Source organism: Larimichthys crocea, chromosome XII (assembly GCF_000972845.2).
Source record: "Larimichthys crocea isolate SSNF chromosome XII, L_crocea_2.0, whole genome shotgun sequence".
In the NCBI taxonomy this organism is placed as follows: domain Eukaryota; kingdom Metazoa; phylum Chordata; class Actinopteri; family Sciaenidae; genus Larimichthys; species Larimichthys crocea.
Window position 1 is genome coordinate 19,170,860 of NC_040022.1, and position 15,011 is coordinate 19,185,870.

The window sequence follows — 15,011 nt, forward strand, 5'->3', positions numbered from 1 at the left end:
CTGTTTCTGTGGTGGGTGGCTGCTGGACTCTTTGATTGGATGGCGGGCATTTGGTGGGCCCACACTAAAGGATGTCTGCCCCCACGGATTCCATCAATAGCTGTCTGCAACTTTGTTCCTCTTGTCTTACTCTTGTGCGCTGTTTGTGTTTGTGGGAGAGACGAGGAAAAAACAAAAAGCTGACAAAGTATGAAGCTTAAAACATAAAGAAACATAAGGTCTACCCCCACACATGCTGAAGTGGGTGAATGTGAGTGTGAGCAACTGTCCGGTTGTGTTCAAAGGCAAACAGCAGCTGGGACTAAAATCTGACTGTCTTAATTACGTTGCCTTGTTGCTAGGGGCAGATTTTCTAGAAAAAGAAATTTGACCTCAGGCAGTATTACAGTTATGCTAATTTTCATCTGCAGTGGGAAATGTAAAATCCTGATCTCAGTGCCTTGTCACAGCAATTTGAGTGTCTTAGACTGCAGGCTAGCGAGAGTATTTCTGAAAATCTGGTCTGCAGCTAGCATTGTGTTTCATGTTTCTGGAGGGTCAGCTCTTTGAAAGAAAACTAGAGAGATGGAGAAGGAAGGACAGATCGAGAAAAGAGAGAGATGTGGCTCATTTTCTTTGCAGGCTCAAAGGCTAATCTACCAATTCCCATTACAGTCCCTCGGTTAGTAGACGGACAATATAATCTAGTGTGGAACACATTTCCATGTACCCAAGTGACTACAGGCTCTCCTAATGCATTTGGCTTCCTGTGACTTAGAGTGGCAAGTCACTTCTCACTTTTTATTCTTAAATCCCGACCTATTGTAAACTCAACATAATGGAATACTACTCGAAAGTAGAGCGAATATCAACCTCTCTGAAGGCTTTTAGGAATTATTTTCAGCACTATGTTCAGAAACAGAGGGGTAATGACATACTTTGGGTTGCCCACAGACACTCATAGATTCATTTATGTACTCTAATATACTCTAAGATCAGCAGCTTGGATGTAGGCAAATCTTAGAGACCCAAATACCCATGACAAATAGCTCTTGCTATTGGTCATAGGTAGGGATGTAACGATACACTCAACTCACGACTCGATTCGAGTCACGATTTTTTGTTCACGATACGATTTTTTCACGATTTTTTTTAAATCAAAATGAGCTACAGACAAATTATGACCAAATAAAATTATCTTTTTATTTGTAGGAAAAAAAAATCTCTCTTTACAGAAACTCTCAAACAGTTTGTGTTCTTATTAGGGCTGCCAGCAAGCAGCTGATCTGACCATTACCTTTCAGCTTGAAGTATGAGCTAACTGAAAATAAAAACAACAAGATGATAGCTCATTTACCCTTTAATGAGAGTCCACGGCCCCGGGAAACGGCGAGGTCCGGGCGCTGTAAACGCAGAGCCGGTCGCGGCGCACCACCTCGGAGGAAATGCGCCCGGCGGGGGCCAGCCAGCGTCGGGGAGAGGTCCCATGAGGGGATCCTCCCGCACGGTGAGGCCGTCCCTGACCCGAGTTTAATCCCCCGGGCAGACTGCGGTGATTGGTTAAAATTGCAACACCCCTGAATTCACGGGGATTCACTGAAGTTGCGTTGAAGTTGCAAATGGCAACATCGTGAATTCCTGGAGGGTCTGTGTTATGGTATCATTTACAGTCAGGCCTGACGCCGATTACCACTACTGCGCATGTGTGTGTGGGTGTGTGTTTGTGTGAGACACAGAAAGGCAGACGTGGCAGTGGAAGCTGCAGCCACAACGTAACCTATTTCTAATTTAAAAAATGACGAAAAACAACATATCCTACTTCTCTCGCATTCGCCAAGAATCGCGATTCATTTTTTCTGTCAACCGATGCGAGTCGTCACGCATTTTTACCGATTCTAATCGTGTCACGATGTATCGTTACATCCCTAGTCATAGGACCTATTTACACAAGTATATCAAATCTGTAAAAAATACAGATGTGATTTCTTTGGCCACATATGTGTTTGTGTCTCTGTTAGCAAGCCAACAGTCTTGATTGCATCTGTCTTTGTCCTTCCAGTGCTATGCCATTGATTTGTTGTTTTGCCTTCACATTAAGGTATTGTTAAGGATAGGCATTATCTGGTCACTAACACCTACCATGATGAGCAGTATTATGGGAAAACACAGGGGAACACCAAAGGGGTTCTCTGTGTTGGTGGTAATGCAACTAAAGGTGTTTGGTTACCCCAAAGAGTTTAACGATATAGTTACAACAAAAACAGTTTAGCTAGCAAACCAACAACTATTCAGAAATTAACACAAAAACGCAGTTTTGCTTCTTCTTTATGGGCTCTCACTCATGGCACCCTCTCACCCATATAGACTATTTGGTGGTTGTGCTAATCGGGGTTCTGATAAACCCCACAACAACATCTTACACCTTCTGCATGATTGTATGGGTTGAAATAGCTGGAGGGACTTTTCCTCCTGTCACTTTATATGTGACAAGAGAAGGACAGATCATTTGTGTCACCATAGTTGCTATTTTTAAACAAGACAAACTGTGTTAGTGGCTATTTTCACAGATCTCTTACTGACCTAGTAACACCAGTAAAAATCACATGTGCCTCTTGGAGAGTTGGAAACATTGACACCTTTTCAATAACTGGCTAGATTGGTTCTTATTTGCTTTCTCTCAATACTTTGGTTGGATTGATTGCCCTAAAAGTTTGTACAGGCATTCATGAATCTTCATATTTGTAAAGTGTCATGAGGTTGACATTTGTGAATTTAAGTGAAATATCTTGATAAGTAATAGATGGATTGTCATGAAATTTGGTTATTACCAAATGGTGGTATGCTAACATGCTAAACTAAGGTGGTGAGCATGATACATGATTGTTTACATTAGTATTTAGTATGTAAGTAAGTTTTGTCATTGTGAGCACATCAGCATGCTGAGGTTATTATTTGGCTCAGACATCTGTGCTTTACAACCTCACAGAACCTGAAACGTTTGTGTTTGTTACCTGTCTGGACACATGAAGTGATTAGTTAACTCTTAGTTAACATTTGTGGTGAGTTTGAATAAGGTAAAAGGTTTGCATCACAAACTCATCTTAAAATAATCAGCTCTTTTATTGTTGCAGAGTCCATGACTTATGTCAATCAAGTCTCAATGGTGAGTGATAGCATTTGGTCCCAGAGTCATAATTACTTCTGACAGATGAATAATGGTAGAAAAGAATACTGTCTCCAAGTGAATGGGGGAAATCACGTTGGGATTCTCCTCATTAATTTCCATTCATCTGATCACTCAGCAGCACAGGGTCATTACTGAGTCATTCTCAGAGCTGTAAAAGAGGGTTAAAAGCCATTTTGTGTCGTTTTTACCGATTCTGCAAGGTTGGATAGGAGTGAACAGAAAGATCAATGTATGTACACATGCAAAAGTACACTTTGAGTGTGTGCTGGGGCATGGTATTTGTTAGTATCTTTTTATCTCAAAGCCAAGATGTTTTGTAGTCAGTCGTTGAACTATGTGCTCATACTGTCTGAGTGCATTTGCACACTTAATTAATCAGAGAACGTGCACTGTGTTTTACTGTACACTCACAGCACTGTCTCCTCCGAGATCTTCTGTGAGCCTTTGAAAGTTCTCTGAATTGCCACGTCAGATTGTAAAGTTGGTTGAATCTATGTAGTGAAAGCTTTTATTGCAGAGATTTGAGCTTAAACACCCTGACTGTTCACAAAATATCTTGCTAGTTTTTAATCATAAGTAATAAAATCATAACAAATGCATGTGTTGATCTGTGGCCTCTAATAAGCTAAATCTATCGGCAATGTTGCTTCAAGCACGCTTCTGGACCCCCAGCTGCGCCATTAGAACCACTCAGTAGCTGATATATAAATGACAGCATCTTTGCTGAACAGGCATAGGTCTAAGCATTTCGGAGGAAGATTATGTGTGTGCAGTCAAGCGTCTCTGAATCATTAAAGCTTAAAAACTGAGAGTTGGATCAATACATCTCTGGGGAAAAGGTCTGGGTGGAAGGCTGTGACTGTGATGAGGAATACACGACTTCAGGACTCAATAACACACAGCACAACACAAAGCAGAAGGGTGCAACCTCTGCAGAATATGTAAGTTACATTAACCAGGATCTAAGTTTGCACTCCAGGCTGCAGACCATGGTGTTTCAGGTCAGGAAGTAGGAACATCTGGCTGCTGAGTTGATTTCCACTGAAGCGTGTTAGAGGGACTCTGGAGGGATGAGCAGTGGTGGAGGTGTCAGCTGTTTGGCTAAGGGACCCATCCTCAAATTGTGTCTGCTTGTTTTCTGAACCAGGGAGATTTTATTACCAGAAAAACTGCGGGGTAACAGCCACTGCATCAAGCAGCTTGTTTGGAATGGCAGTAGGAAGGTTACAGATATAGATGTACATATTCATTATTATTTACTTGATAATGTATTGTTATCTGCAAAGTTTGCTTTAATTCCTTTTATAAAGGCTTGTCATTGTGTGTGTGGACTGAGAATCAAGATTAAGCTTTCAACATTTTATGTTACCACCAAGAGACTCGTCGATCAGGATTTGTTCTATGATCCCAACAAACTATCAGGATTAGTTAGTTGGGATGTTTAGTGTTTAAGTAGCATTGAGGAGATGGAGGAAGATACATGCATTCGCTCCAACTGCAGAAAAATACACATTGTCTGACCCTCGCTTTGGATTAGAAACAGCAGTAGGGGCTAGTTCCTGAAAACACCCACTGTTAAAACCTTTTCTGCTTCCGCAACTGCCCACCACAACTGCATCCTTTTGCCAAAATGCTTTATTTCACTTCAAGCACAATGAGATGCTCAACGATTTCAGAAATGTGTGTACCTGCACACCTGTACCTGGTTGTGGTGTTGGCACCCTTCACCATGACACCTGTGTGGTTGTGGTGTTTCCCATCGTGTGCCTCTGGAGGCGATTCGCTTGAAGTTATGTCTTCCGAATCTTGTGACATGTGTCTGCTTGGCTCTGTTCTGACACCCCTGGGGTTTGATTGTGCTCCCCACTGAATCATTAGCAAGCTGCTGAAATTCATACAGGGAACACCCCAGAGAGCAGAACCTGTGCCACCCAAATATAAATGTGTAAGCACTTATACAAAAATTGTTTTAACTCCATCATGAGACATAAAATTCCTGGCTAAATCTAGGTTAGACTTTCCAGCTGAAATGGTAATTGCATAGGAGCGTATGACATTACAGCAAGGTTGCATCAGCAACTACCATATGCATGTTGTAAAGAGGATACAGTGCGCTCTAAAATGTGCTGTCTATGACATGAATCACCTTCCTCTATCTGTTCTCGTCTCTATTCTTGCATTCTGAGCTTATATATTCATAGATATGGTATAAATAGGTAATGTGGGCATCATGTCTGTGCTCACAGTCTTGTTCTTTGCTGATGAACCCGATGCCTTCTTGTTGAAGTGGATTCTACACAACGACAGTTCACAAGAGAAAAAAAATAAGATGTACAAGTTACAGCAGCTTAATGCATGTCATCTGGCCTTTCCATATGGTGTCTATATAGTACGAAATAATATCAAGACTAGTGGAAGAAAACCTTTGGAAGTATTGTTAGCTAATGTAGGTCAGTTCATTATCTGACTGTCATGAGCGACCTTCAAGACGTCCAGAACGGTTCTATATGAACCATTACTGACAACAAGGTTTGATTGCTTTACACAGTTTAATACAGTGAAAATGGTCATATCTCTTCATGTATTTTATTTAACTGATCATTTCATAGTGAGTCACGGTTCTAATGGTCCATCTTCAGTCATGTCCAGGCACTTTAACAGTAGAATACTGCAGATTTCAGTCAGATATGGTAACACCTGTGGTTACAGGTGGCAATAGCTAGAGCAACTAACTGGGAGTTGTTACCTTCCTGAAGTGTGCAGCATGAGGCCTGCAGCCCTTCATCTAACAGCTTGTGGTGGCCAGTCGTTCTGGTTCCATTACTTCCTCCAATATTTAAAAAACTAATCCGCTGCACAGTGACACATACAATGCTTTCCCCATGAGTGCTTCACAGTAATTCACACCAGTTAAATGCTTCAGATGTGGTTTAACGGCAGTGGGAAATGTTTGGTTTGCATTAGCAGTAAATTAATATAGATCTGATACGGTGTTAGGAGAGCAAACAGTGAACAACGAATATCAATGAGATAAAATTACAAACAGTGACGCTGGATAAAACACATACATTGTTTCTTGTGCCTCCCTGTCTGTGCTGTGTAATTATTTAAATACATCGATTGACTATTGCTGAAAACAAAATTGATATAAAAATGTCATTTCATGAACATCTTAAGGATTATAATTTAATTATATAACTTTTGCTGCATGTAAAATAAACAATGCCACAGTTTTCTGCTGTTTCCATCATTTGCATTAAAAACTTTTTGGACCTACACTGATAGGAGTTTCTGTGTGCTGTAACTTGCATGCATGCAACCCACCAGGGAACTGAAAACCAGCTACTTGTCCAGAACTCTGAAATTTTATCAGCCAAGTGTTCAGTTTGTTTGACTAGAGTCCCCTGTAGCTTTGGCTTGCTCTGCACTTTTTAGTAAAGGAACAGTGTGTGCTGAAGATGCCAGGCTGTAGGATGAAAATGTTGACATATGGCTCTATATCAACCAAAAAAGGAGAGAAGCAGAAGGGTCAGACACATGGTGCAGGCGTCATGCGGTGAAAGGAAGGAATATGTGTGTGTGTGTGTGTGTGTGCACAATGTACGTATTTGCTGATAGACAGCAGTGGTAAGTTTTTCTTGTAAACAACGATGCTCTGTGCTACAGTATGTGCATCTATTGTGTATTTGTTTGTCTCTGTGTTTCTGTTCATCCCTTTGCATGCTCTATACGGGCATGCAGAGAGAAAGGAAGTAGACTGTCGCATGAACATGAATAAAATAAAAAAGAGAAAAATCCTCAAAGCTTCAGGATATCTTGTTCTGTATGTGGATGTGGCTCAGCAGCATCCTGTTGCCGTCTCACAGACGCCGATATACAACCACCTGTACCTCTGTCTGATATTGCTGTGTTGTATTTCAGGGTAAATCTGTTGGGGTTTAGGCAAGCTGAACCAAATCGTCTTCAGTATAAATCACTATCATGCCGCCCTGAAGGAACTAAGGAGCTCTACTTGCTGAGCCTGCCCAGTCTCCTCCTTGGTCAGGAGGTTGTTTGTGTCAATGTGACCCGACAGGGGGAGAGAAAATATGTCTTTTAGCAGGCTGAGAGCTATAATTAGCACAGTATGCGTCTTTGATCAGTACACAAGGTCAGAAGAAAAGCTGGGCAGTGCACAGCATCGAGTAGCCTTCCTTACCTTTTAGAATCCTGAATGTAGTGAGATGCAGCTCTGATAGCAAGCTTTGCAAGTCATCCATGAAGTGGCAATTTGAGGCTAGCAGATTTGCAAACACAAGACCATGAAGACACATCATGTGAAAAAGTGTTTTGTCAATGACAAAATAAATTGACCATCTGTCAACTTTACTAAACCATCAATTTGGGGACAAGCCTAGTATCGGTAGATCAGCCAATATAATTAAACCTGCAAGAAGAGGCCATACAATGTGTCTGCATGTATATCCTCTTTCTCACCCCAGCTTTCACAGTTTTCTACCTTCATTATTAGTAGTTTGACCAGTGTTAATTTCGTCAGACGAGACGAGACGAAATATGTTCGTCAACGAGCCTTTTTCCCTTGACGAAGACGAGACAATACAATGTTCTAAAAACACTGACGAAAAATGTGCCAATGTGCGTCTTTGTTGACGAATAAAAACGAGACGAAAATGTCATGCAAGAAATAAAAATAAACTAAAACGTCCTCCTTGTTTTCGTCTAGAAAGTCCAGTCCTGCTGTCATGTGTTTGTTCCAGCACTTCTTTTACTGTAGCAACGTCACGGCCACACGTTTGAGATCCTCTGGCTGCTCTCGCACCTGTGGCTTGAAAACAAACAGCATGCAGGAGAAACACGGTGTACGGACAGCGCAATCTAGAGCATGAAACGGACCTTAGAGGTCAGGCCCAACCCGGCCCGGGCCAGATAGAATTCGACCCGAGCCCAGCCCGGCCCGTTTTGATTGACAGCTTTGTAGAGCCCGAACCCGTTTGCAGCCGACGTTATTAAAATGTGCGCATATGGCATAACAGTCAAGAATGAGTCTAGCCTCCCCATTTGTGCTAAACACTAACAGTGATGGACTCGTCTTAATTTTAACATTTTAGTAGATGCAACTGGCATAAAATCAATTTATTTGATGACAGAACATGTCATAACAGGGTGTACCTGCTATTAGTAGATTAAAAAATGAAATCAAGTGCATGTTAAGTGTGTATTGAAACAACAGATATCAATCAAGACATTTAATCAATGTGTTAGCTGTGGAACACAAGTGAACTGGAATTAATAAACAAAAAAAATATTTCTGAAACAAATAGAAGAAGACTAAAATGTTTTGACTAAAACTAGACTAAAATTTTGAGACTTTTAGTCGACTAAAATATGACTAACAAAAAATATTTGTGAAAGACTAAAAGTGACTAGAAAGAACTTTGAAACAAGACTAGGACTAAGACTAAATTGAAAAATGGGTGACAAAATTAACACTGAGTTTGACTACAAATGTAACATAACTGTGTACAGTACTGTATATTTAGAGCAGTGAATACCACCAGACCTTCAGACCAAAAATCTTTAAGGTGATGCAAATTATTTTTTATAGCTATAAATGATAAATCACTTCTGACAAACTCAAAACGCAAAAATAAGAACGGGCCATGTTATAAAAAACAGTTACATGTTATTAGGTTTTCAGCCCAAATTAAGTTTCCCATAGGAGAGTAAGACATCTGATGTCATACCTTTATCTTTAACATTTGATTTGCTGAATTTGAGAGAGAGAGAGAGAGAGAGAGAGAAAGAGATTTAATCTGTCGATGCCACTACTCTGTGCCTCTGTGTTGCTAAATCAATACTCTATCAACCAGCGCTGAGTTAGAGCTCAACCCCATTTGGCTTTTTGTCTTCCTCTTGGTTCCAGTGGCTCACTGCTCCCACACAGGCCTGACTGACAGGAGACATAGTGACTTCCCCTATTGACAGAAAATGGGTTGGAATTATTTATGCACTCTAAGGACACTTTTTATGTCTACGTGGAGCTTCTACTGTATAATATTAGAGTATTTCTGTCTGTGCGTGTGACACTTTAGTTTTTTTAAAAATGTGCCTAATTAAATTGTATAATCATTTACAAAAGCAATTTCAAGAAGAGCGTGTCCCAAGTCTCGTTGATACTATGCAGTATTTTGTATGCTACCATGATATCCCATTAATTTTGGAAGGTTTAGTCATTTGCATGCCGGTTTAAGCCAACAGGATACATTATGTTTCCTGCTTCGACAACACTCCCCTACTTCACTCTGAGCTAATGAGACCATTTGTCTTCTGATGCCCAGGAGAATGTGCTTATCACTGCATTACCTATTAAGCTTCTCGTGGCCTCCAAATGGAAAGAGCTGTCATTAATATCTTTCATGGTAAAAAAAAAAAAAAAAAAGGAAAAAAAGTTTCTTCAAGGGGTTAGGGAGCATGTGTATGTGTGAGTGTCAGATGACTGAAGGCTGTCTGGTGCTCTGCTTTGAACATCACTTAATGATTAAGTGAGCTCAGTTCTTGATATGATGCTATAAAAACTACGTTCAGCAGCCATATACTGCTGCCCATACATACATATTCACGCTAAAGCTTCACCAGGCTGAGTTTTCATTTAGTATACAGCCATGCAAGCGGGGCTGTACATATGATATGCATAAATCCTTACGGGCTTACAATGACTATGCAAATACCCTGATCTTTAGCAGATATGTTTACAATGTTCACTATCTCAATTTAGCAAATTAGCATTTGCTTATTAGCACGAAACACAATGTACAGCTGAAAGGAATGTCATTATTTATTTTTTTTTGCAGGTGAAATACGTGAAATTCACAGTCATTTTCCTCATAGACAATGTTACATGCCTCGGTTGGAGCACTTCCATGGCTTAAATGGACACAAAACTTTACTTTTTTCACTCATTCATGGCTAAAAAGATGAAAGATTGAAGGTTGTCTACACAACAAAAATTGGTGGAGATGTCATCAGTGACTTTCTCAAGGTGCGTTTTGGCAAGAAACATTTAGTGACTGAGCTCAAAATACATGCCCTGCTAATGGAGAGTGGAAGATTATGGAGTTGAGAACAGCCAGTACAGTTTGTTTCTTAAGCCAGTTTACTTTTGGATTTGGATTGTTGAATGGATTTAGCAACTTAAGTGTTAGAATAGAATAGAATAAAATAGATGATGACGCCTTTTGAATTTGCAGCCACTAACTAGCTTTTCCTTCATGATAATAGAGTATGAGGCTTGTGGGTATTGTAGTATTTTAAGCTGTCCACCATCAAAGCTGAAATAATTCAAAGTGGTGGCCATAATATCTGACTGAATTTCCAAACTTGGAGCCATGCTGCTAACCTAAGCTGTTTAGTAGCATAAGGCAGATTTCATTACGTTACTGAAGCTGCTAAAGAAAACCATACAGTGACATATATAGCGAGCGAAAATGACATCCCTATATCTGATTATCATATAAAGCTCAACATTAATCCAAAGTAACAGCAAACTGTGTACAGGTCTACTGTGCACAGCCACATGAACTGCTTTTAAGAAAGATGAAAAGGATTAGAGGCAGTGAAATGATGACAACATTGGCCCCAGAGGAGAAAGCTCCAGGTGGGTTTGTCGGAGCGTGGAGCTCCCTCCCACTGCACCTCCTCCAGGAGACATAAAATGGCTGGGTGAACTCCCCTATGCAGGGCCCTCATTCTGTCTGTGTCACATCCCATTTGTAATGCTCATGATAGGTGAGTCACACAACGCTGGACTGCTATTGTTTTTGTTTTTCTATTCGATATTTCTCAGATGTACTGGAGCTGTGTCAGTGTATAAGGCTACCATTTATAGTCGAGTGTGTGTATGTGCGTGCGTGAGAGTGAGTGGGTTTGCATGTATAGGGATTAACGTTCAGTAAGTGCTATCTCTGCCATCGGCAGTATTATTGCCTGTTTTTATTCAGTATCACGCTTTCCATTAGGATTCCATAAAGCATTATTACTGTATATGTCACTCTCCATCTCTGCTGCTATTACTCACTTGTTATTTCTCCTGTTTCTATCTAAAAGCATGCCATCTTCTCATTCTCCTGTCACTTTCCCCTTCGGTCCACCCGCAGACTTGCTGCCCCCCACGAGCCTAACATTTTAAAACCTTCTAATTAAAACAGAAAGTCATTCCAAGCAGATGGCATGAGCTGGTCTAGGTAATTATTGCCAAGTGAACCATGGCCCCTGTAGACCTTCAGTGAAATGAGTAGAAAGCTCAGTTGGACTGGATAAGTTGCTCAGGCTCCCGCAGAGAAAGTGCATAACGTGGGCACATCTGACCGGCAGAGGACACGTACCGGATCAACGTGCAATCGAATAAAGTCTTAAGCACTAACTTAACGAGTTTCTCCTTAGGTTCTTATTTCTGCCCTCAGCTCTCTTTTTCTTCTTCCCGCGAGAGTCATATTAATTAATTGAGTAAAAATGTTCAGAATCTTCCAGGATTTGTAGGATGTTATGAATCTAATTATTCTGTTTCCTTTAAAAAAAACTGGTGTTTGGCCTCAGGGTCTCTGTGATTGTGTCCCTCGCTCTCTTCCACCGATACCTACATGAGTGATAAATAGGTTTTGAAAATACCACCGATACCTACATGAGTGATAAATAGGTTTTGAAAATATTAATGCATTATGTGAATGCATGTGTTTGTATGTGTTGCTGGAAATATCAGAGTTTGTTTTTCATAATGTGAGCACACCACTAATGAGTTTATTCACTTGGGGGAGGTGTTGGTTAAAAGGTTGTCACCACCCCGTTTTCCCCATAATCATCCGTCTTCACCTTTCAACAAAGGCCCACATTCCTGCTCTCTAATGAGGACACAAGTGGCACTTAAGCTGCACTCCAAAAAAACAAAACTACATAGTCTTATCCTGATCTAAGAAAGATAACAACCAGAAACGTGTTTATTTTACGATATAGACGTTGCCTATAGAGATGGGAGCGATGTAAAGGAACAAAGAGAAAAGAAGGAATGTTTGTCTCAGAAGTTTATTGGGGTCAGTTCATTACGTCTTGCAGAAAAGGCGAGGAAGGATGCTAAATGACATTCTTGAAGTGAAATGAAACAGGGGTCGCTGATTGTGGTTACAGGCTGAAAACACATTTACAGCTGAAACACATGTCCTATTAGAGAGACCCTGTTAGACATTTCATAATTTTCCTTTGATAGCGTCAACAAGCCAAAATGAGTCGTTATCGTTTTGACTTTGCCACTCTGACACGGGAGATAATTGAGAATGGGGCAATTAAACGAGTTTTAGCATTAGAGATGAGCCGTTTCTAATCTGAATGCTTCTCTGTGGTGGTATCCTGTACCGTAGCGGCTGGACTACAGTAACAAGACATTATCATAGTGACGTGGCCCATACCATAAATGTGCTAATTAGATTTCAATGGGCTTTTTTGTATGTTGAAAGACAACCAAAGAAAATGAGACAGAAGGATGATTCAGAAAAGAGGTCTATAGCTCGCTATGCCACCCTCAGAAATCTCTTCAAGCAGTCCAGACCTCACATTCAAGATGTTGGTTAAATTGCCATAAAAGCAAGACTATACTAGTTGAGTCAATAAAAAAAGGAGGCAATAATCAAATCAATTTATTGATCACTTCTGTTATACATAGCTGGATCGCTGGATCACTGGTCATATTTAATAACAACATCAACAGAAATCTCTGAAAACCCTCCATCTTTCTGCAAAGATTTGACTGAAGTCAACACATTTATAAAGCTTCTGTGACAAGCAACCAAATGGGACCAGCAGAAATCACAAGTGCATGCAGCATTGAAGTATACGGCTCTTGTTCGGACTAAGTAAGACGTCTGACACACGTCAGAAATCAGAAGTGTTTGTTGCAAGCAGCAACCTCTGTGGCTGGGAAATGAAGCCAATGTGGAAGTGGTAAAAACTGTAATTCCTTAAGCAGCTGCTTGAGACAGGCTTCAGGAGTGAAGCTCCTGTATTAAAACGCCAAATTTTAAACCTATTTTCAGTTTCAAAATTCTTCAGAAACCTACAGGTGGCATCTCTCATGCTCTGTCCATTTTTTATACTGTCATTGGTTTGTAGCAGCTATGGCCACACTGGAGGTGGAGTGAAAATATCTGATAACTTTTTAAATATGTGGATAACGGTGCACATTTAAAGGCAGCCTCTCTTGGAAGACATGCATAGTATTGCACTTAGTGGTTCAAATTAAAAGTGGGAGAAACCGTGAAAAAAGAGAGCGAAATTCAAACTGGCTCCTTTCCCACTTCTGCACTGCTGACCAATTATGGTGTGAGCAGGGTGTGAACGGTTGGAAATGTGTGTTGCGAGGGAGTCTCAAGCAATTCTGATGAACGGTGACTGTACAAAAACACAGTGTGTATATACAGAGTGTTCATTTAAATTTTAATTCCTATCTTGATGTTGTAACTCATATGGTGCAGTTAAGAAATGAACTATAACTTCTCAACTGTGTTCAAACTGAATGCTAAGTTTGAGCTCACACTTTTTTTGTCCTTCGATACCAAGGTCAAGAAAGAGCAGGAGTTGGAGTGAGAGCAGTTAGATTAGTGTGAGCGTAGCAAAGAAAGTCTCTTGAAAAATCACTGCCTGCTCTCTCTCCTTACATCCCCTCAGCTAAGCTTAAGCTCCCTGCACATCTCTAAACGTTCTATCTAATTTGAAGCATCAGAGCCAAGTTGAAACCAGCTTAGGAACAGTTGCAACGGTATAACAACACTGGAGAGCTCAGCCGAGGGCCTTTTAGCCAGTGATTTATTAGACTGTACTGCAGGTCCTCCCAGAGTAACAGGCTGAGGAAATTGAATGGCTCTGACCTCTATCTGCTTCTGGCTCTCTGGTCGAGCTTGCAGCCTGGTTTCCACAGGTGGAGAATATTATTTATATGTATGTGTGAAGTCCAAATTTCTCTTTGAACACAGTGGGTTAGTAAGAGAACAACAGTGATGAGCCGTGGGCTGTCAAGTGAATGTTGTGATCCTTCTCGTACTGCTTAAACAGGCCTTTTCCTGACCAGTTTTTGACTTCCAATTCTTGGCATGCTTGGCAAGTCTGTGGTCTCACTAGCTTGTCGCTTTCTGGGGTTTAGGAGGTAAAAGGTTTAACCTTTGTGAGCTTGCACTGTTCTGCAATCAGCATCCATTTCAGTACTCTGAGGTGGAATTCCAGAAGGAGAGGTTCGACTTTTGGACATAGAAGAAGGGGATGGGGAATGAGTGCAATGAATAAGTGTCAGGGAAAGCGGACGTAATTAGGGAAGGGTATCAGGAGAGAGAGAGCATCAGACAGAGCTGCGTAGAAATAATGTGAGGGATGATGAGCCTGATCTCCTCTGATGAGAGGGATGACTGCTGGGATTCAGATAATGTGACCAGTTTCACGACAGAGATTAAGCCCTACTGCAGACTGACTACTACGTACTGTACTCACGCTACCTATTCTCTCCTTATCTGTTTCTCTCTGCCTGAGCAGCCAAGAAGACATGTGCCCCCGCAGAGTTTGCCTGCTTAAATGGCCAGTGTGTCCCGGGACGTTGGCGATGCGACGGGGAACCAGAGTGTCCCGATGGCTCTGATGAGGCGGAGGAGACCTGCAGTAAGTGAAAGCATTCATGGTGCTCCAATCATGCACTTCCTTTTTCAACTTATGGGTGTTATGACTACCGCAACAGGAAATAATAATAATTAGTTATAATAAGTTATAATATTTAGCTTTTGTCTCGTGAAATGATGCATCATTTCATTTCTCCAGG

At 40.9% G+C, this 15,011-nt stretch overlaps 1 protein-coding gene across 2 annotated transcripts in view; it reads left to right on the forward strand.

Annotated features, from left to right (window-relative positions):
• LOC104934908 (low-density lipoprotein receptor-related protein 8) overlaps window positions 1-15,011 on the forward strand; it is an 83,542-nt gene that overhangs the window by 12,668 nt on the left and 55,863 nt on the right. For both annotated transcript variants that reach the window (XM_027285587.1, XM_027285588.1), the window contains exon 3: window positions 14,732-14,854. In XM_027285587.1, the coding sequence (XP_027141388.1) occupies window positions 14,732-14,854 (123 nt within the window). The remainder of the gene's footprint in view (window positions 1-14,731; window positions 14,855-15,011) is intronic.